General features: G+C 45.5%; 1 protein-coding gene across 3 annotated transcripts in view; it reads left to right on the top strand.

Moving 5' to 3' along the window:
* MOV10L1 (Mov10 like RNA helicase 1) overlaps nt 1-23,527 on the top strand; it is a 71,302-nt gene that overhangs the window by 36,573 nt on the left and 11,202 nt on the right. For all 3 annotated transcript variants that reach the window (XM_072742852.1, XM_072742851.1, XM_072742850.1), the window contains exons 13-21: nt 1,027-1,118; nt 8,526-8,584; nt 9,020-9,117; nt 17,924-18,032; nt 18,396-18,574; nt 19,383-19,529; nt 20,560-20,681; nt 21,791-21,890; nt 22,715-22,879. In XM_072742852.1, coding sequence (XP_072598953.1) covers nt 1,027-1,118; nt 8,526-8,584; nt 9,020-9,117; nt 17,924-18,032; nt 18,396-18,574; nt 19,383-19,529; nt 20,560-20,681; nt 21,791-21,890; nt 22,715-22,879 — 1,071 coding nt within the window. The remainder of the gene's footprint in view (nt 1-1,026; nt 1,119-8,525; nt 8,585-9,019; nt 9,118-17,923; nt 18,033-18,395; nt 18,575-19,382; nt 19,530-20,559; nt 20,682-21,790; nt 21,891-22,714; nt 22,880-23,527) is intronic.

Below are 23,527 nucleotides of genomic sequence, written 5' to 3'. Positions count from 1 at the left end.
GCAGCACTGACCTCAGCCAGCATAGCCACATCTGCAGAGGGGCCTTCTTATCACCAGGAGCATGTGCTTGGGAATAGAGGTCATCACTTCCTCCCTTCCTGCTCAGTTTGTCTTAGCATGGCTTTCATCTCCACGTGCTCTGTTTGATTCATTAAAGCTGCCTTCTTATTTTTTATACTGGCTTGTTTATCGTTTTCTTTCTGGGTTTAAAAAAAAAAATCATACAGTTTTTCAAGTTTCTGGAAATGATGATATTAGCATGTGATGTCCTGGGGGTCCAACTCCCTTGATGGCTGTGCTGACCCTCACTCTTGGAGATTTGCTTCCTTGTGTGCTTGGTGATCTCTTAACAGGATCATTCTCGTTCATCTTGATCCCTGGGAAACCTGCGGACCTGTGCTGGGCTTTCTCATCTTTTAAGGGGACTGACAGCTTCTGCTGCAAGAGGGGGCCTTGCCAACAGGGCGGCCCAAGTGCCCACTCTCCCACCAGCCAGCTCTGGTTGCCTAGCCCTTGGGAAGCCCACACTGCCTGGCACCCTTACTCAGCCTGTGCTCCTTTTCACCTCACAGCTGTCCTTCCTGCTTTTTTCCTCCTGTTCTTCCTTAGAAATTCCCTTTTTGTCCCACCTGTCCAGGAATCACTTTACACAGGCCCTAGCCATGGCTGAAGGGCCCCAGAATGCCTAGTTCCCTATTCTGCTGCAAAGGGAGTCCTTGGAAGGACCTCTTTGTGGAGGCTGTGGCTTATGCTGTACACTTTGTTTCCACAGAGCCTGGCTCTGGAGTGTGGCCTGGGAGGAGCTCAGGAAGTGTGCTAATGCAGGCGCCTCCAGGGGTCAGGTCCTGGTGTGGAGGATGTAACAACAGCGGGATTTAATCCTCTGATCAGTTTCACAAGGATTTAAAAATGCCATATTTTAGCTCCAGTCTGTACAGTGTTTCATGACATGTTGCTAGATTAAGATGAAGATTGTCCCAACAATCAAATGTGAAGTATGGGAATTAAATTTTGTTTCCTTTTTAGATTCACGAAGAAGATGTAACCCTTAAACTTAACCCAGAATTTGAGCAAGCATATAACTTTGAACCTATGGATGTGGAATTCACATATAACAGGTAATGCTTTCAGTGACTTGTCATACAAATGTATCTTCATTCCTGGCAGGTAGCAGGCTTCCCTTCCATCCCTGCACACCTCAGCACCAGTGTAGGAGATGCAGGATGGCAGTATCCCTGTTCATGGGTCACGATTCCAGCTTCACTACCAGACATGTTTTGAGATGAAGTCACAGACATTTGCTTTTCATTCTTTAATGGAGCTTAAGTACACGGATGACTTGTTTATCACATGAGCATGGGCCGGTGGCCCTGACAATCTGTCTTTCCCTCCCTTTCATCTACTACACCCTCCACCATTAACTAGGATTTTGTATTTCTCTCTCCCCTATTTAAAAAAAAAAAAGTAAAAAAAAAAAAAAAAAGTTTGTGTGTCTTTGTACACGTGGATGCACACACATACACAGAAAAATCTTTTTTGGTTTTGTTTGGAGCAGTCAGTGTCTGATGTCCAGGAGGTTTTCACTGACCTGTTCCTATCATTCTCCATGTTGTGTATCACTATTCAGTGTCTTCACTGCTGCTTCCATCACAGGGTAAGTCCCCAATTCACTTTCCCCTTTCTGTGGATGGACGCTTATCCTGTCTCTGCCCTGAAGGCACTGCTGTGAGGACCTGCTCCCTCTGTGTGCACACGTGCCGGTGTTTTCTTGGCCGTACCTTAAAAGAGTGGGACCTTGGCTTGGGTGTGTTTGTTTCCGCTTTATCCATGATGGCATCAGAGACCCCACCATCAGCATCTGTAACAACCTGATCTACACCATCCCAGAACCTGGTTTTGTTAAACTCTCTTAAATTCTTGCCAAGTTCGTAGATCTTGGTAATCTGTCTCCTTATGATCTGAACATGTGTTTCTCTAACTTCTTTTTTTTAAAATATTTTTTTTAAAATTTTTTATTTATTTATGATAGTCACAGAGAGAGAGAGAGAGAGGCAGAGACACAGGCGGAGGGAGAAGCAGGCTCCATGCACCGGGAGCCTGATGTGGGATTCGATCCCGGGTCTCCAGGATCGCGCCCTGGGCCAAAGGCAGGCGCCAAACCGCTGCGCCACCCAGGGATCCCTGTTTCTCTAACTTCTTATGAGGTTGGGAGTTTCCATGTTTCTTGGCCATAAAATTTCCTCATCCATGAAATGCTGGTTCATGTCTTCTCCTGAATAATTTGGTTTTTGTTACCTGTAGGAGTCTTTTCTGTGTTCTTTGTGGACTGTTCTTGATTATGCTACCTAATGCTACAGTTAACTTCTGTAATTTCTCTATATCTGTTGCTTGTTGTTTCACTTTCTGTAGTGTACCTTTTAGGTATCAGAAGGTGCTAATTTTAATTTTTTTTTTTAATTTTTTTTTTTATTTATTTATTATAGTCACAGAGAGAGAGAGAGAGAGGCAGAGACACAGGCAGAGGGAGAGAAGCAGGCTCCATGCACCGGGAGCCTGACGTGGGATTCGATCCCGGGTCTCCAGGATCGCGCCCTAGGCCAAAGGCAGGCGCCAAACCGCTGCGCCACCCAGGGATCCCCAGAAGGTGCTAATTTTAAAATTGATCAGGGATTTTTAAAATTAGTCTTGTTTAGGAAAATGTTTGGGTGTTGAGACTGCCGCCAAATCAAAGTGTATTGAGTATGAATGGGTTGTGGATCAGTGGGGAGAGCAGGTTTTTTGGCCATGGAGGCTGAGCAGGTGGCATGAAGAGCAACGTGAAGTCCAGGAAAGGCTGTTCTTGCTGTTTGGAATGAGAGAAACTAGCTCCGTGGAGCCTCCTGCAGTGGCAGGGGTGGCTGGGGCAAGGCAGTGCATGCAGGAGGAGATGAGTCTGGCCAGGTGGGGCAGGAGCCATTGGTGGAGGGTAACATTCTCCCTCAAGATAGTTGATTGGAAGAGGCGAGAGCTGATGTGTACTTGGCCATTTCTGATCATGCGTTCCTCTGGCATGTGCAGCAAGCCCAGTCCCAGAGGAGGAGGGGTTTGGAGGAGGGAAGGAGAGAAGAAGGATGTGGTGTGGTGTGGGAGCCGACCTGCCAGAGGATGCAGGACTCGGGCAGTAGGCTTGACAGACCATGGGGTTGAGCCAGAAAGAACATGTCCAGGAGAAGCCTGAGGGTACCAGCAGTGACGGGCTGTTGGCGAGACAGGATGATGAGGTGGAGAGAAGACGTTGGTTTGGTGATCTCAGACACCAGGCCCAGGTCTTCAGCAAGCATGTGGGCAGCCTGGTGTAGAGTGTGAAAGAAATGAGAGGCCAGAGTGTGGGAGTGGCAAACTGCCACATTTGATGCACCAAGGCTTTGCTTGCCCCCACATAACTGTTTAGGTTGTTTGTATTAAGTTATACAAAATCAAGAGATTTCCCTTTAAAAAAAAAAAGATTTTTTTTTTAAAGATTTTATTTATTCATGAGAGACACAGAGCGAGAGTGAGAGAGAGAGAGAGGCAGAGACACAGGCAGAGGGAGAAGCAGGCCCCACGCAGGGAGCCCAATGTGGAACTCGATCCCAGGTCTCCAGGATCACACCCCAGCCTATAGGCAGCACTAAACCGCTGTGCCACCAGGGCTGCCCAAAAAAAAAGATTTTTATTTATTAGAGAGCATGAGCAGGAGGAGAGGGAGAGGGAGAAGCAGATTCCCTGCTGAGCAGGAAGCCCAGCACAGGGCTTGATTTATATCAGGACCCTGAGATCATGACCTGAGCCAAAGACAGAAGCCCAACCAACTGAGGTCCCCAGGCGCCCAAGATTTCCCCCCACTTTTTTTTTTAAGATTTTATTTATTCATGAGAGAGACAGAGAGAGGCAGAGACACAGGCAGAGGGAGAAGCAGGCTCCCTGTGGGGAGCCCGATGTGGGACTTGATCCCAGGACCCCAGGGTCACACCCTGAGCCAAAGGCAGACGCTCAACCACTGAGCCACCAGGTGCCCCAAGATTTCTCATTTTTTTTTAAATATCTATTCCTGGGGATCCCTGGGTGGCTCAGCAGTTAAGCGCCTGCCTTTGGCCCAGGGCACGATCCTGGAGTCCCGGGATCGGGTTCCACGTTGGGCTCCCGGCATGGAGCCTGCTTCTCCCTCCTCCTGTGTCTCTGCCTCTCTCTCTCTCTCTCTCTCTCTCTCTCTCTCTCTCTCTCTCTCTGTCTATCGTGAATAAATAAATAAATCTTTAAAAAAATAAAATAAAAATAAAAAAATAAAATATCTATTCCTCACTTGTTTTGAACATTTGGAAATGGGGCAGGCCTGCAGTGCAGCAGGTGGAGCAGAGCTGGGCAGGGCTCTGTAGAGAGGGCAGAGAGGCTGGACTTTTGTGTGTTACTTGCTTTCTGTAGGGATTTTCCCTTTAAAAAATAAAACAGGTCTAATGAGATAGAATATAGGCACTGTAATTATGCCTTATTAAAGTATGTAGTTTGAGGACTTCATATACATCTGTATCCTGTGAAACCACCTCCACGGTCAAGAGAAAGAGAGTATCTGCCACAGCAAACGCTTCCTTCCACCCCCTGCCCCCCCCCCCCGCCCTCGCCTCCCCAGGCCCAAAGCAGCACTTTCTGTTGCAGTAGGGTTAGTTTGCACTTTATAAAATCTTACATAAATGGAAATATACAAGACTTACTGTTTTTTTACCTGACATCTCTTTTTCACTTAGCATAATTATTCTAAGATTCAACCTCACTGTTAAAATTATTTCATTGATATTTTTATTGAATTATAGTTGACACACGATGTTACATTAACATCAGTTGTCTAACAGTGATTCCCATTTTTTTCCTTTTTATGATAGTAGTATTTCGTTGTGAATCTACCATAGGGGACACCTGGGTGGCTCAGTAGTTTAGTGCCTGCCTTCAGCCCAGGGCATGATCCTGGAGTCCTGGGATCGAGTCCCACGTCGGGCTCCCTGCATGGATCCTGCTTCTCCCTCTGCCTGTGTCTCTGCCTCCCTCTCTCTCTCTCTCTCTCTCTCTCTCTGTCTCTCAAGAATAAATAAATAGAATCTTAAAAAAAAAAAAAAGGAATCTACCACAGTTCATCTATCCAGTCACCTGTGGGTAGACACTCTGTTTTCTTCATCTTTTAGCCATTACAAAAAGGAATTGCTATGAATGTCTGCATACAAATCTTTGCATGTTCGTGTGTTCATTTCTCTTGGGTGAACATGGAACAGTGTGGTGAGGGTGTGCATAATTGTAAGAAACTGAAAGAAAGCTCTGACCCAAAGCAGCTGTGCCATTTGCATTCCCACCAGCTCGTGTGGGGGTCCTGTTGCTCCACAGGCTCACACCCTGGTCTGGTCAGTGTGTTTCATTTATTGTTCTAATAGTTGTGAGCTGGTGTCTCACTATGGTTGGGTCTGCATTTCCCGAATGAGTCATCATGCTGACTGCCTTCTTATGTGCTTATTTCCCATTCATAGTCTTCGTTGATGAGTCTTTAAATCAGGTAGCATAAGGCTTCCACTTTGTCCATTGTCTGCCACGTTGGTGTGGCTTTCCTCGGTCTTTGGTAGACCTGTATGGATATTAGAATTCAATTTATCTGTTTGTACAAAAAACTTGTTATGGTTTATGGTTTTGATTGGGATTACATTGAATTTTTAGGTCCATCTCAGGAAGAATTGATACCTTAATACTGAGTCTCTCAAGCCTTGGAAATGGTACCTCTCTCCATCTCATTAGGTCTGGTTTTCATTGCTTTCAGGAGCATCTGTACAGTTCACTACTGTTTTTCCTCTCTTCTGTCAGATTGGTAGGACTCTTAAAATGTACTGCTGTTGTAAACAGTAACCTTAAATTTCTACTTGCTTCCAGTTAATGTTTATGAATGCTATTTATTTTTGTATATTCTAGTATCCTGAGAGTTTGTTAAATGCATTTTGCAGTTCTAGTAGCTCTTTATAGGCTACATAGGGTTTTCTACACATATGATCTTTATGTTCAAGTAAAGAGCTTTACTGCTTTCTTATCTGGATGCATTTTGTTTTTCCTTGCCTGACTGCATTGGCTAGAATAGCATTTCCTAGATGGCCTTGTTCCCCACCTGAGGGTTAGCATTCATTCAGTCTGGAACCATTAAGCACTGTGTGAGCTGGAGGTAGGTCCTTTGTACTTGGCCCCCTTCAGGTTGAGGAGATGGACTCCAGGTGTGCTGCCAGCCAGCACTCAGTCATGAGTGGGTGTGGGATTGGTCAGATACTGCTTCTGTATCAAGGTGATGGTGTGGTTTTCCTTTTTTAGTCTATTAAGATAGTTAAACTGATTGGTTTTCTAATGTAAAATCAATGTGATTTAAAGTGGTGGGGTTCAGAGCCGAAGACCAAGAAAGAATTCTTGAGACGCCTTCAGTTTTCATTAAAGCATGAGGACAGGATCCTTGGGCAGTAGAATTTGCCAGTAAAGCCTTCCAGGTCAGGAGCTTTCTTGATGGAAAGCTTTCTGACTGCAAATTTGATTTAATAAAAACCAGTAAGCATTTAAGTATCACCTTTGTGTGCAGTGACAGTGATCTTGTTAGCTTGGCGCAGTCTTTGTTACATGTTCAGTCTTTCTTGTGCCTTTTAAAATATTTTTTTAAGATTTATTTATTTTAAAGAGGGCGTACACACACACAAGGGGCGGGGCAGAGGGAGAAGGAGAGAGACTCTCAAGCTCAGCCCCCACTGTGGAGCCTGACACAGAGCTGGATCTCACAACCTGAGATCATGACCTGAGCAGAAATCAAGAGTCAGACGCTTAACCATCTGAGCCACCCAGGTGCCCCTGTACCTTTTAAAATATTTGGAAACCTTTTCTCCTTCCCCTCTGGAAGAGGTGAGATAGCACTGAGATTGGAAAGCCACCCACTGGAAGGGGATGAGGCATTTAGTCCTTCCCCGGTCTCTTCTTCTCTAAGTGTCTGCTTTAAGTGCTGTTCTGGTTGTGACTCCTCTTGGATGGAGTTGATTATAACCTGGGCAGCTAATTGCTGAAGATGATGCTGAAGGAACAGTGGGGCTGCCAGTACCCTTCGTGCCTGGGAGCCTAGGGAAAGTGTCTGAGGTTTGGGTGCAGCACTCAGTTTTTCCAGCTTCATACACCCCCCTCACCCATAATTCCAGGCTGTGCAAATGGGTCCTCATGGTGACCTTGCAGCATCTGCTCTGCACCTTGTAATTCGGGTGAGAAACAATCATTTGGTCTTTGGGCTCCCAAGTCTGAATTTTCCAGAAACCTGTGTGTGGCCCAGATTTGGAGTTGGTAAGGAGCAGCTCTTGTACTTGTGCTTATTTGAGGCCAGATACTCTTTATTTAATAGATATCCATCTTCACTTATTTGGAGCTTTGGTCATCTTCATTGAAGATGAGGTTTTATGTTTTTTATTTTCATTGTGTGGAGAAACAAAACAGCAGGTGTACAACAGTTTCTTTTTTTTTAAGATTTTATTTTATTTATTCATAGAGACAAAGAGAGAGAGGCAGGGACACAGGCAGAGGGAGGAAGCAGGCACCATACAGAGAGCCTGACGTGGAACTCGATCCCCGGTCTCCAGGATCATGCCCTGGGCTGCAGGCGGCGCTAAGCCGCTGCACCACCGGGGCTTCCCTACAGCAGAGTTTCTTATGCTGAGCCCCAAGTCACCACACCAGGAGGGAAATACAGTTTTGACTCCCCCCGAAACGGAATCTTGAGCCAGTCATTCGGGAACTGCCTGATCAGGACTGGTGAGGGGCTCAGCCTGGCGGACCCCTGCCCACCCCTTATGAAAAGGAGCTTGCGATAACCAGCCCCCTGTTTTGCCCCAGGGTAATTTCCTTGTGCCCACTCCCTTCTGGCTGTAAAGTCCTTTATTCCATACAGCTCCTCATGGCCTCTTTGCATCTGCTGGCTGGGGTGCTGCTTGGTTTGGATCAATTTTTGCTTAAACTCTTAAAATTACTAATAGGCCTCAGTATCTTTTAATGGTTGTGAATTTCAAAAGTTTAAATCTTAGAATCTAAATTGCTTTGCTGTTGATATAATAGTATTAATATTTCCCTAATGCCTCTAAGGCTGTAAGGCTATATTCCCCCCCGCCCTTTTTTTTTCTACTTGCACTCTTTGTATGTTTAAAAGAGAAATAGTCCCAGAAAGGAAAGAGTCTCTGCTGTCCTGATACATGAGTTGTTTCGGTTTAAAGTTTTCTGTAAAATTCCTAATGTTGTGAATAGACACACACTGTAAAGTGACCCCTCTGTGCTCCAGACTCCCCGGCGGGGCCTGTGAGAATGTGGGGATCTCTGTCTCTTAATATAGCTCTTTTGTACGTATTTTATAAAGGTTACATTAGCAGGTTGGCGCAAGTTATGTAATTAGGTTTCATAACCTAGTGACCAGTGCTAAACTTAATATTTCTAAACTGAAGGTGAATTATTCCACGTTGTTCTCTCTCTGGCAGGACTACAAGCAGACGGTGTCACTTTGCACTTGAACACGTCATCCACTTAGGTGTTAAAGGTATTATTTTTGTGGAATGATAGTGTTACTTCTTCCCAGAATGTTTTTATAAGTTTCATGTACAATTTTGTGCAAAAACAGACTCTTCAGTCCTATATTACAAGTAAAACTATGCAGTCCAAAGTTTCCTTCCCATTGGCAAGTTTCAGTGTTTTCTTACTATTCCAACTACATAAAAATAGCATGCTTAAATTATTTAAAATGAAGTCATTGCACTGTGCTTTTCCCCTCTTAATATAATTCACTTATGTAGCTCCAGATAGGCAGATGGCTTCTTTGCGAACGATACACAGTACTGGTATTCTGCGGTAACTGAGAAACCATGTACAGAAGCCAGAAGAGAAAGGAAGGCATAAATGTGAATTACTTAGGCTGCCTCTATTCATCTTTTTTAAGCTTTTCAGTAATACCTACCTTCTTCCCTTGTTTTAAAAGTGTTATTTCCAGAAGAAATCATTTTACAGTCTCCCCAAGTGACGGGGAATTGGAACCTTGCACAAGACACCAAAAACAATGGACACTCCACCATCAAGGTATTGCTTTGATTATTTAAATATTTAAGTAGATAATATATTAGCTCTCAATTGCCTAGTGTGTTAGAGGAGTGTAGTTCACAAGTAACCCGAGATAACAGCTCAAATAAAACTAAGATACCATACTACAGATGTGTAGTGTAAAGTTTACATACAACTTTACATAGGGCTAAGATGGCTATCATATCGTTAGTGGGGAAAACCAAGACAAGGATCCATTTGTTTGAGCTTATCATTTTATTTTAAAGTTATATGTGTTTTGTGTATATCCACATTTATATGGTTATATGCTGCATAGAAAATGTCTGGACAAGTATACATCTACCAAGTTGTTAACAATTGTAATCATTATGAGCATTACAAAGTTATTTATTTGTTATTTATACAATCCAGTTGTTCTATACAGAGTAACATAGTGCCTGTTACATGCCAGCTGTTGTCCTAGGCTGTTCCATATATTTTTATGAGTAAAACAGAAGTGGTTTTATTTATCATTGTATTTCCAGTAATGAGCAGAATTCTCCATGTCTGTGGTGGAGGTTTTAATCTGTAGTTCTGTGCTGTTGGAATTTCCTTTTTTAGCATGTTTTAAATGTATAATAAATATAAATTTTTAGTTCTATCTAATATTTAGAAACTCTTACCATTTTATAGCTCCTCTCCAAAACAATGCAAAAATGATAGTTTTGGAATGCCTACACAGTCACAAACAATTCTGTGAAAGAAACAGCAAATAGTTTCCATTAAAATAATCTTTCTTACCTAATCTGAAAGTAGAAAGAGATCTTCATTGGAACAGACACTGTTACCTGCAGACTCTCTCCATCACCTCACTGGTCCACTTCATGGCTTGATTCTCAGGGGGAGGGTCTTGTGATCCTGATGGGAGATGTGAGGTGGAGGAAGTGTGGCTGTTTGTGTGGATCACATTCCTGATTAGCTGAATCTTAATACTTTTAAATGCAGAACATTACCTTCTTATTATGGATTAGCTAGGTAGCAAATAAACTCAGGGGCATTCCACATATCAACCAAGATGGAATTACAGAGACTGAATTTACCTTCCTGCCTTAAATAATTAAAAATCAGACAAAACACATGACACAACACTTTCAGACATTTGCACATCAGCTATCATAGGACAGTGATTCCTGAGAGAGAGAAAGCACATGAGGTGACTCCTGTGATTGCCCCAGCTCACCATCTTCACAAAGTTCCCAGGCCAGGGAGCAGAAGGGGGGGAGCCAATGGTCTGCAGAATTGAGGATGAGACTCCTGGCAGTACAAGTACAAGACAGATGTTGTTCATGAGACAGAGGGCTGGAGGAGACCACAGGAAAGAGAGAGCTCTTGGAGTCAGCACAGGCCCCTTTGAATTTTCAGGCCAGGACTCCTGAATGCATGCCAGCGGTGAAACAACTCAAGTCTGGGGAAGAAGCCCTGGAGAATAGAAGGAATCCTGAGTCCCCGCAGTGCTGGGCATGGTTTGTTCCCACAGCCACAGAATTGACAGGGTAACAAGTAGAGTCCTCAGAGGGTGTCACCTGAGGAATGGGGAGAGTTTGGCCCTGTGCTGCCTGCCACCCCGTCCATCTGAAAGGCTGAGAGAGTGGCTAAGTAGTGCGGCCACAGCCACAACAAGGTTCTAGAATAATTGCAGAAATACAAAAGTACATGCCTTTCAAGGTGTAAAATTCACAATGTCTAGTATCTAATCCAGAAACAAACTGAAAACACAGCCTATAAGAAATTTCAATCAGTTGAAATAATATATATGTATATGTATATATATGTGTGTGTGTGTGTATATAACAGTAGTGGCAATTAACGGAAAAGGACATTAAAATAGTTTTTATAACTACACTCCATATGCTCATGAGCACAAGCATGTTCAGTAGAGGTACAAACAAAAGACAAATTTCTTTTAAAGAAACAAAAAAATTGGGCAGCCCTGATGGCTCAGCGGTTTAGCTCCTGCCTTCAGCCCAAGGTGTGATCCTGGGGTCAAGTCCCACCCCATGTCAGGCTCCCTGCATGGGGCCTGCTCCTTCCTCTGCCTCTCTCTCTCTCTCTCTCTCTCTCTCTCACATAAATAAATAAAATCTTAAAAAAAAAAATTCAGTGTCTACCATGAAAAATATAAATAGGAAGGTCTGAGTGACTCAGCAGCTGAGTGTCTGCTTTCAGCTTAGGGTGTGATCCCAGATCCCAGGTCCCAGGATCAAGTCCCACATCGGGCTCCCCAGAGGGAGCCTGCTTCTCCCTCTGCCTGTTATCTCTTCCTCTCTGTGTCTCCCATGAATAAATAAACATTAAGAAAAAAAGAAAGAATTAAAAGACTAGACAATACAGTCAAAAAAAATTAGTGAACTTGAACAGTTACAGAAACTTGACAGAATGAAGCAAAATAAGTTTTTAAAATAGCTCTAAAATACAAAGTGTATTAAGAGTAGAAAAGCATCAGTGAGCTGTAGGACACCTTCTAGCAGCCTCACATCTATGCAATTGGAGTCCCAGAGAGAAGCGTAAGAAATACTAGAAAAAATTGTGGAAGCCTTCCTAAATTGATAAAAACCATAAACCCTAAATATTCAGGAGACTTACTAACAGACCTGAAATACAAGAAATGTGAAGAAGACTGCACTGAGGTACTTGACAGTCAAATTCTTGAAAGTCGCTTACAAAGAGCAAACCTTAGAAGCAAAGAGCGACTCATTACATACCAAGGAGCAGAAACAAGGATGGCAGGGTGCCTCAGTGGCTCAGCCGGTGAAGTGTCTCCTTTCTGCTCCGGTCATGATCCCAGGGTCCTGGGATGGAGCCCCATATAGGGCACTCTGTTCAGTGGAGACACAGAAAACAAGTCTGCTTCTCTCTCGCTCTCAATTTTTTTTTTTTTTTAATTTTAAAAAAGAAGGAGGACAGCAGCAGACTCTGACAGCAGTGTGCACCAGAAGACAGCAAGGCGCTGGCAGGAGAAACCGTCAGCCCAGAACTCTGTGCCCAGTAAACACTAGAAATAAGAGGAAATAGAAACATACTCAGACTTGCTCAGGCTGAGAGATGGGGGAGTCCGTTACCCACTGACCTCTGCTGGACCGAGGACCCTTGCAGCACACAGAAATGATGCCAGGTGGACATGAGGGTCTACACAGTGGAATGAAAAAGACCAGAAATTATAAGTAGCTACATATATTTAAATCACTTTTTTCTTTAAAAAGAATTCTTAGGGGATCCCTGGGTGGCTCAGCGGTTTGGCGCCTGCCTTTGGCCCGGGGCACAATCTTGGAGTCCCGGGATGGAGTCCCGCGACGGGCTCCCAGCATGGAGCCTGCTTCTCCTTCTGCCTGTGTCTCTGCCTCTCTCTCTCTCTATCATAAATAAATAGATCTTTTAAAAAAAATTCTTAAAAGATAATTGACTTTTTAAAAAGAAGGAAATCCTGTAAAATGTGACATGGGTGGACCTGAAGAACATTATACTCAGAGAAATAAACTAGTCACAGAAGGACTCATACTGCGTGATTCCTTTCATATGAGATCTCTAAAATAATCAGACTCCTGGAATCAAAAGAGTAGAATTCTAAGAGATCTGAAGTGAAATGTTATTACTGTGATAAAACTTCATAATAATTTTTTAAAAGATAATTGACTTTCAAGCTAAAATGGTAACAATGTATTATAGTTTGTAACATATAAAATATAATAGTATAGGGGATGGGAGAAGAATATTATTTCTTATACTGTTATTCACTTGAAGGAAACTGTGATCAATTAATATATACTCTAAACCCTACAGCAGCTACTAAAATAACAATATAAAGAGCTAGACCAAAAAGGAGATAAAAAGAAATCACAAAAATAGTTAGTTCAAAAGTAAGCAGAAAAGGGCACATAGACAACCATACCATAACCTGACTTATTTATTACCCACTTGTACAGTGATTTACATGGGGTGGGTTGTTGACATCTCTGGCTGTAATTGTGCACCTAGAACACTTGAGACACAAAACAAGTAGCAAGATGAGGAAATTAAATCTATCAGTAACCACATCACATGTATGTGGGCTCAACAAAGCAGTTAGGAGGTAGAGATTGTCAGACTGCATAAAAAGGAAAGAACTAACTATATGCTGCCTATAGGAAATATGTTTTAAATATAAAGACAATAAGTCGAAAGTAAAAGAAAAAGATATCAAAATAAAGATGGAAAAAAAAGATGGAGTGGCTGTATCAGTGTCAGGTTTCAGAGTACTGGTAATCAGGATGAAGGTGATGTCATAGTAACGGAAAATAATCATTAGGAATGTATAACCATCCTAGACACACACAATCACCTAATAACAGCCTCAGAACACATGAAACAGGTATCCCTGGGTGGCGCAGTGGTTTGGCGCCTTGCCTTTGGCCCAGGGCGCGATCCTGGAGACCCGGGATCGAATCCCACGTCTGGCTCCCGGTGCATGGAGCCTGCTTCTCCCTCTGCCTTTGTCTCTGCCTCTCTCTCTGTGACTATCATAAATTTAAAAAAAAAAAAATTAAAAAAAAAAGAACACATGAAACAAACTGATAAAACTGCAGAGAGACCAAATTCCCTGTGCCTATCAGCGATGAGACCAGACAAATTCCCTTTGCCTGTCAGCAATGTCAGCACTCCTCCCCCAGTTAATTACAGGAAAGATGATGGGCACAGGTGCAGATGACGTGGGCAGTCAGGGGTGTCTGTAGAACACACCACTCAAGAAGAGCTGGATACATGCACTTTGTATGGAAGTGGACACAATTTTCACCACTATAACCTTATTTGGGGCCAGAAAACAGGTCTCAAATTTAAAAGGATTAAAGTCATACAAAATACGTTCTCTAACCACATGGAATCAAGTTGGAAATCAATTGCAGGAAGATCTCTAGGAAATCCCCAAATATTGAGAAGCGGAAAACACTCTTATATGTAACCCACAGATCACAGAAGAAATCAGTAGAAAAATTAGAATGTTTCTTGCAAAGTGAAAGTGACACCGCAGCATACCAGGAACAGTAAGCTGCTGCTAGAAACACCCTTTTCATAGCCCTGAATGCCTAAAGAAAAGAAGAATAAAGGTTTCAACTCAGTGACCTCAGCTTCTTCCTTAGAAAACTAGAAAAATAAGAACATGTGAAATAGAAACTAAGCACCTAACAAAATCCAACATCCATTCTTCACCGAAAAGCTTAGCAAACTAGAAATGGAAGAGAACGTCCTTCACCTACAAAAAACCTACACAGTGAGTGACAAAATGCACTTTTCTCATGAAGATCAGGGCACGTCCAGTCCTGCTACTTATGTTCAATGCTGCAGGAGGCTGTGGACCAGCAACTCTGCAAGAAAAATGCACCCATTTGTGTATAAAATCCAACTCAAAAAAGAAGCCATTGAAACTAATAAGAGATGAGCAAATTTACAGGATATAAGGTGAGTATACAGAAATAAATTGTATACTAGCATAAACACCCAGAATTTAATTTACAGTGCCACCAAATGTAAGATAGCAACCAAATGTTCTGAACAGGGGCATCTGGGTGGCTCAGTGGTTGAGTCATCTGCCTTTGGCTCAGGTCATGATCCCAGGGTCCTGGGATCGAGTCCCACATCAGACTCCCCATGGGGAGCCTGCTTCTCCCTCTGCCTGTGTCTCTGCCTCTGTGAGTGTCTCATTAATAAAAAGTTCTGAACGTTAGGGACAAATCTAACAAAAGGTGTACAAAAATACACTAGAGACCTCATGGCTCTGATGAGAGAAACTGTTCCATGTCAGAGGACCCAAATCAACCTACAAACCCAGTGCGGGTCAGGTCAAAATCTTAGCAGACTTTTTTTTTTTTTTTAAGAAATTGAGAATCCAATTCCTAAATTTATATGGAAATGCAAAAGGCCTATAATTCTCAAAACAACTTTGAAAAAGAACAAACTCAAGAACTCACACTCCTTGATCTTGAAACATTTCACAAAGTTATAATAAGATGGTGTGGTCCTGTGTGTGGTACTGTCATAGAGATAAACATGAGTCAGTGGAATAGAACAGAAGCCTAGAGTAGGCCCATGGGAATTTGGACAGCTGACTTTCTACAAAGGTACACAGTTAATCAGTGTGGGGAAAGGATGGTCTTCTTAGCGAGAGGCATTAGGACAATGGGGAGTCTGTATGCAAGGGTGTGCACCTGGATCCTTCAAAATGGATCATAACCCTAAATACAAAGCCTGAAACTAAAATTTCTAGTAAACAACATAAAAAAATCTTTTTATTTTTGAGAGAGAGGGCAGGCAGGAGTAGAGAGAACCTTGAGCAAGTTCCACACCCAGTGCAGAGCCCATGCAGGGCTCAATCTCACGACCCTGAGATTATGACCTGAGCTGAAACCAAAAGCTGGACACTTAACCAGCTGAGCCACCCAGGCATCCCAAGAGAAAATATTAATATCTTCAGGTTAGGCAAAGAGTTTTTAGATAGGATGCCAAGAATGTGATTCATAAAAAATTGATGAATTTGGACTCAAATGTTTTACTGTTCAAAAGACATGGTTAGGATCATGAAAGTCTAGCTCATCACTAGAGCATGAGAGTCTTAAAACTGAATGAAAGACATGAACACTTTACCAAAGATTATGGAGATCTCCCTTGGCTTAGGGTGGGGTCACATCTTGTGAAATCTAGCATACGGTGAAAATACTTAGTTGAAAATGGATTTAATACACCTACGAGACATCACAGCTTAGTCCAGCTAACCTCAACAGTGTGCAAAACAGTGGGGCAAAATCAGCTTATGCAAAGCCTATTTATAATCGAGTGCTGAATACCTCACGTAATTACTGCATGCTGTATTCAAAGTGAGAAATAGAGTGGCTATCGGCATCGGCTGTCGACCTCATGATGGATCGCAGGCTGACTGGGAACTGTGGCCGCTGCCAGCATTGCCAGAGGATCGTAGTACATATCGCTGCCCCAGGGAAAAGATCCAAATTCAAAATTCTGAATAGTTTCTGCAAAGTGTGTACCGCTTTCATACCATCATAAGACAGACCATCATCAGGAACTGTGCAGTGAGTAAATCCATGAAAATGTGTTCAGCATTAGTCATTAGGGAAACAAAACCATAGTGAGCTGCCACTACACACAGAGGAACCCAAATTAAATTAACAGGGCCACAGACTTACCATGGTGAGCATGTGTGACAACAGGAGTGTCATACGAGCTACTGGGGACACAGAATGGTACAGCTGCTTTTGAAATGAGTTCCTTAAGGGCAGCCCTGGTGGCTCAGTGGTTTAGCACCACCTTCAGCCCAGGTCGTGATCCTGGAGACCTGGGATTGAGTCCCACGTCGGGCTCCCTGCATGGAGCCTGCTTCTCCCTCTGCCTATGTCTCTGCCTCTCTCTGTGTCTCCCATGAATAAATAAACAAAAATCTTTTTTTAAAAAAAATGAGTTCTTTAAGAATCTAGACCCACACTGGCAGTACAGTCCAGCTGCTTCACTCCTAGTGTTGGCCCCAGAAACCTGAAAACACATGTCCATACGAGGGGCCCTGCACAGATGTTCACAGCAACACCCTGAGTCATGGCCCAGTATCCATCCACATGTGAACCGATAAAGGAACTGCAGTATGTTCTTGTGCAATAGTCCCTGGCAGTGACAGGTGTGAACTGTTGTTGCCTGGGATGACGTAGGTGGATCTCATAACACTTAACTACCCTGTAGAAAGATGTCAGACAAGAAGTACATCATCTAGGCTTCCCTGTACAGAACATTCTAGAAAAAGTAACCACTGTTGACAGAGGGCATCTTGTGGACTCTGTAGATGTGTTTAGCTCTCTAGTTGATGCTGTCCCATGTATGTGTCACAACTTGTCCAGTTGGGCATGTTAAATGTGCACATTTTACTGTGTATCAGTGACACTCTGAAAACTCAAAGTAATGGGAAGGTGCATTGCTGTCACCTTCTAGACTAAAATTTGGCAATATGCATATCATTTTTAATGTGAAACTTTTAGTAACAATTTTACTTCTAGAATTTGCCCTGTGAGAATAATCACGTTAGGTGCGATGCTGCCTGACTCACAAATTGAGTAAAGCCCACTAGATCTTAAAAAGAAAGAAAATAATCATGTGACCGCACAAAGGTAAATGTGCAGAGGTGCTTATTACAGTGTCGTTTGTAACGGGAGATTTGAAAGCCAACCCCCTTGGTCCAGGACAGATTCGGTTTGTTTAAACACACTGAATCAGTTCTTACACAGAATATGGAACACAGTGGACAGAGAAGCCCTGCCAGGCCTTGGCAGCATCTGGGCACTTGGGAGCCATGTTCAGTCCCCTCGGAACAAGCTCTGCCCTGAGCCATCCCTGCCGGCCTTACTCAGGCTGCAGAGGAAAGGGTTTCGCCTGAGGGGCCCCAGGGGAACCAGGGGCCAGGATTTAACTCCAGTACTGTTGAGTTTTCCCTCACAGATGAGCAGGGCGGGGAAGGATGCAGATAGAGAAGACCCCTTCGTCAAATAAGTATCACCCTTTGTCTGGCGTCACCATACAGAGTTTAGTTTGTTCTTGCTTTTATTTGTAAGGGAATTCAAAAAAGAAACCTTTTTGCAACTTTTTTGTCAGATATCTGTATTTTTTTTATTACTGTGTTTTGAAACATACAATCTCTGATCCATATGAAGAGCTGTTAAAACACAAAGAACTTTGACAGCTGTTTATGTCCCGTCTTTAAACCTGTGTAAATACAGAGCTTTTTTTTTTTAAGGCCATTTTTCTGCATGATTCTTTCTAGAATAGGAAAGCCATGAAGGACCAGATTAAGCATGCAGCAAAGGAGAGGCAGGCTGGGGCCCAGGACACCCCGGGGCCAGTGGCCCTTGCTGAAGAGTCAAGGAATCTGGGTGCGTATGGTGAGGGCTGACTGCAGCCCCAGAGGGCATGGGCGGGCCGGGGAGGAATGTGAGGTTAGGTACTCAACCCGAGGCCAGGCTACTGCAGCTGGCCTTTTCCAGACCACGTCCCTGACGTCTTGGTTAGGTGATGTGCGCACGGAAAGTGGAAGAATGAACTGTATGGCTGGCAGTTAGGTTCTCAGAAAGTTAACTTTCTGGACTCGCCCAGTGAAGTTCAGATTATTGGACAGCACACCTCGGCAGCAGGCTCCCGATAGGCCATGTCGCCTCTGGGCGGCTCTGCTGCCCTGTGCTCCTGCTGTGCCAAGTTGTTTGACCTCTGCCTAACACGGGTTCCCACTTTGAATACAGTAAATGACGTTCAAACCCGTAAGGCGAGAGAGAAGGGATTTTTCAATCCTGTGCTCAATGAAAACCAGAAGTTAGCAGTCAGAAGAATCCTGAGTGGAGACTGCCGCCCTCTCCCGTATATTCTTTTTGGACCTCCTGGAACCGGGAAGACAGTGACGATAATAGAGGCTGTCTTACAGGTAAGCACAGGTGGCAGCACAGCTACTGGTGACCCAGGCCACATGCCACTTTTATGTTCTCAGGAAGTAGCAGCTCGTGCAGAATCAAAGTAGGAGTGAGCTTCATCTCAGTTATTTCACGTTAGCCAAGTTTGTACTACGTTTATGGAACTAGGTAGGATTTTCAAAGCTTATTTCATAATTTTAGAAAGGACCCTCTATTCTTAGGATGGTTGACAATTCTGGAGTGCCTGGCTGATGCAGTCGGTGGAGCACACAACTCTTAATCTCAGGGTTGTAGGTTCGAGCCCCACGTTGGGTATAGAGATTAATTAAAAATAAAACCTTAAAAAGAATTTTAAAAAATGTTCTACCATTCAGTCATGAACTTTGTTGTAGAAAAGAAGTTCCCTTTACAGTAGTTAAGCCACCATTCTGCAGAAGTTTCTGGTGCCTCCATATTTAACATGGAGTTGGTACAGAGTGTGTGTGTGAGATTCAGGATTCAAATTAGCAAACGTGTGCTGAGCACCCAGCGGGTACCATACCACGAGCCACACTCAGGAATCAGAGTGACGACACCATCTCTGCCTTGGGAAGACAGGTTAAGATCTTGGAGAACAGAGAACTCTCTCACCGACTCCTGTCTTGTTGGCACGTGCACATATGTGTCAGTGGCCATGTCTCAGGCATGTAAGGAACCGATGGGAGCCCACATGGCCACCCCCGCATAGTGAGCACAAGCATGTTGGTGTCAGACTTACCACATGTGTCTGCCCTGGACAGGTTGACATTTATCACCTCTGTTTCTCATGTGCCCTGGTTGAAGGTATACTACGCTTTGCTGGACAGCCGGATATTGGTGTGTGCACCCTCCAACAGTGCGGCCGACCTCGTGTGTCTGCGGCTGCATGAGAGCCAGGTGCTGCGGCCTGGCACCATGGTCCGTGTGAACGCCACCTGCAGGTTTGAGGAGGTGAGTTGTCCCAGCCAGCTGGCAGAGGGAAGTCCTGCCCACACATGCCTAACTTGAAGTACATTCTCTTCCTTCTCTGTGAGATGGGCATTCTCAGCTTTTTCTTTAGAGGGGGAACCTCAAGCAGACTCCATGCCCAGCATGGAGCCTGACAAGGTTCGATCTCACGACCACAAGATCACCACCTGAGTTGAAGAAAGCAAGAGTCGGACAGTTAACTGACTGAGCCACCTGGCACCCCTGGCGGTCTCAGCTTTAGTAAACACTGCTGCTCCACTTCTGTTTGATACTCAAATGTATTGTTTCTTTTGGGTCTTGTTTTATTGATTTCTCCATAAATACCCCTTTAGGAAAATTAGAAGTTCTTGGTTGGCTTAACAAAAGAAACAATCTAGGAAATGTATGCAGTTGTTTCGGGAAAAGATCTGCAGGATTTTGTGTTATGTTCATGGCTGTAGAGTCTGTAGAACGTGGGCTGAGGTGACAGGAAGGTGTAAAATATTTCAGTTGAAGAATCTCAAGTTGGGACGCCTGGGTGGCTCAGTGGTCGAGCATCTGCCTTCAGCTCAGGTTGTGACCCCAAGGTCCTGGGATCAAGTCCCGCACTGGGCTCCCTGCTTCTCCCTCTGCCTATGTCTCTGCCTCTCTGTGTATTTCTCATGAATAAATAAATAAAATATTTTAAAAAGAAGAAGGGACACCTGGGTGGCTCAGCAGTTGGGTACCTGCCTTCAGCTCAGGTCGTGAATTCTAGGATCCAGGATTGAGTCCCACATTGGGCTGCCTATGGGGATCCTGCTTCTCCCTCTGTGTCTGTGTCTCTGCCTCTCTCTGTGTCTCTGCCTCTCTCTGTGTCTCTCATGAATAAGTAAATCTTTAAAAAAAAAATAAAAAGAATCTCAGGTCATTACTTAGTCATAATTAAGAAGTGGGAACAGGATATTATCTTTCAGGATTTGTTCAGCTTTGTCCAATTTAAAGAAATACTTCATACTTTAAAAAGTAAGCTGGCCCCACCTCCTTCCTGCAGACAGTCACTGATGCCATCAAACCATACTGCAAAGATGGAGAAGATATCTGGAAGGCCTCACGCTTCAGGATAATCATTACCACGTGCAGCAGCGCGGGGCTCTTTTACCAAATAGGAGTGAGGTAGGCCCTGGGCATGGTTCAGGTCCCTGTCCTTGTGGAGCTTGCACGGGGCTAGTGTGTGGGCAGGGTACGAGAACATGGGCTGGGGGGCAGGGAGACCCTAAAGGTGAGAGGGACCCGGGGCTCCCCGAGGTGGCAGGGACGAGGAAGGAGCCAGCAGCAGCAGGTGGGAAGCCGCTGGGCTGTACAAGCTGAGGAGGTATAATCAGGTAATAGTGGGGACTGATCAGCATCCCTTTAAATAACTGATTTATAAAAAGATTGAAACCGTAAGTGCTTATAATCTAAGAAAGATACATCAACGTTGAGTTTCTTCAGCAGGAATTAGGACAGGAGGTAGAAAAACAGGAGCATGCAACTTGCTCATCTTTCGTAGGGAGGGACCTATGGGTGTCATTGTGGGCTTGTAAGCCGACTCCCTGTGGATGGAGAGAGGTAGGGCCAGAGCTGTTTCACTGTGGCCAGCGGACTCTGGTGGCATTGCTGTCAGGCTCTGCCCGAAGTTTGTCCTGTCAACAGCAGCTCTGTGGCTTTTGGCATGGTGTCCCTGCTGTAGATCTTTTCTCCGGGCGTCCAGTGGGGCAGAGGCTGCCTGGGGCCCCCGTTGGTCTGGAGGGTCGGGGTATCATCGTAACTCAGAACATGCTTGTGAGGGCACACTGGGGAGGCCAGCAGCCACCCTGTGGGGGCACCGCTCAGCTAGACCAGCTGACCTGTTCCCACGTCATGTCAGGGAAACTGAGGCACAGAGAGACAGTGACCTACCCAGGGTCACATGGTTTGTGGGCAGTGTAGCTGTGTTAGGCATCCCGGCTCCTGAGCCTCAAACAGGTGTTAGGAGCCCCTGCTCTGATGTGAACAGTGCTGCGGCCTTGCCCGTGGTCTCACTAGTTTGCTCTTTCCCACCCCTCATCCTGTGAACAAGCACATACATTGCATAGAGTCCCAGGTGCTGGTGGGACTTGATTCAGGTCTCCCGTGGCCTGTTAATCCAGACCAGGTGACACCCACCTTCTGGGCCAGCCTGTGGTGCCCATGCGGTGTGTGTTGGCGGTCGCTTGCTAACACACTTTGACAGAAATGACCACTGAGAACATCTTTGGCTCCAGAGTCGGACATTTTACACACGTGTTTGTGGACGAAGCAGGACAGGCGAGCGAGCCAGAATGCCTTATTCCGCTGGGGCTGGTTTCCGATGCCAACAGCCAGGTAAGGCCCGTTTGCTCTGTGGTTCTCATCCCACTTCTACACTGGTGGGTGCTCTGCACACCCGACCTCAGTCTGCACAGGACAACCGCAGGGTGACAGGCTCAGGTGAGGTGCGAAGGACCCTGAGGCTCGTGAAGCTGGGGCTTTGTGCTCAGTCACATACTTCATTCCTTGTGGACAAGGAAGAATGGGCGGCTCTGCCTTTGATTCACAGTCTGAAACAGACACCAAGAGCTGTGCCCCCAGGCAAGGACACCAGGCATGGCTGTGGCTCACTACCAGCAGCTGACAACTCTCCTCCCTCCCCTGCCCCAAGCTCCACGCACCTTCACCCTGACAGGGACCTGGGGTCCTTTTATGCTCCCCATAGGCCTCCTCTCGGCACATGTATATACTCAGGGAGGGACCTCCCCAGATTGCCTGCGTCCTCCACGCCTGCCTCCTCCCATCGCCATGGTCAGTACAGGGCTGCACAGAGACAGAGCTGGGAGCAGACCTAGTTCAGCTGATGCAGCGGCCCGCGGGAGGTTGGGGAGAGGGCAGCATCAAGGAGAAAGGGCCCAGCATGTGCTTCCAGAAGACCGGGGCAGAGCTGCCCGGCCAGTTTGTGCGCATCCCCACTGCTGGCATGTAAGCCTCTGTCACCTGGCTCGTGCAGCTGTGCCGCCTCACCTGGCTTCTGCAGCCCAGGTGCCTCCCAGCCTGTGCTCCGGGAGCCCCAGCCAGGCCATCGGAAGGCGGGTGGCCAGCCGTTTGTGTGCATGGTGCCCCACGCCTGTTTCCTGAGCGCCCCCTGGCTGTGGGTGCCCGTTTGTGTGTCACAGATTGTCCTCGCCGGAGACCCCATGCAGCTCGGGCCGGTCATTAAATCCAGACTTGCCATGGCCTACGGGCTGAACGTGTCCATGTTGGAAAGACTGATGTCCCGGCCGGCATATCTGAGAGATGAAGATGCTTTTGGTGCTTGCGGCGCCTACAACCCCTTGTTGGTAAGCAGACTGGTGGGGCACATGGTCCCTTGTTGGTTCCGCTGCAGCCCCTGTGGCTGCTGGCCCCGCTCCCTGTGTGCATGGAGCTGCCCCCCGGGGTGGGAGGGCAAATAGCTCACACTTCCGCCTCCCATCTCAGTGGGACCTTTGGCTGGCTCCTCTGTCCCAGCCACTCAGATGTGCTGCTCGGCCCCAGAGGGGTAGGCAGTTCCGGGTGGTCCAGCCTGAGGCTGATGGCTGAGGTCTGTATGGCCACGCACAGTAAGAGCTAAATCTGGCTTAACATGGGAAACGGGCAAGAGCCTTCTACTCTAATCGGAAAGAAGAGGCCCTGTGTCCTCTGTGGTGCTGGTTTGCTGGTTAAGCTGCACATTCCCTTCCCAGCCAAACTGACCACTCTGGAGGGATGGGCCTTGCAAACTGCATTTTACGTCCCCCTCTCCCAGCACACGAGCTCAGGAACCTTGGGTCTCTGATGTCGCTCATTAAGATGAGCCAAGGAGCATATTCTCTGAATTCCTACAGTAGAAAACAAGAGTTCCTTCTAAACTCGAACAGTAAACAGAAACGAGGTACAGTGATCCTGGGCAGATTTTCCTGGAAATGGCTTAGGACCTGTGCTAGGCTCTCAGCCCCCAGGCCCTTTCC

This window comes from Vulpes vulpes, chromosome 16 (genome assembly GCF_048418805.1).
Source record: "Vulpes vulpes isolate BD-2025 chromosome 16, VulVul3, whole genome shotgun sequence".
Classification (NCBI taxonomy): domain Eukaryota; kingdom Metazoa; phylum Chordata; class Mammalia; order Carnivora; family Canidae; genus Vulpes; species Vulpes vulpes.
This window is presented reverse-complemented; position numbering and strand designations above follow the sequence as displayed.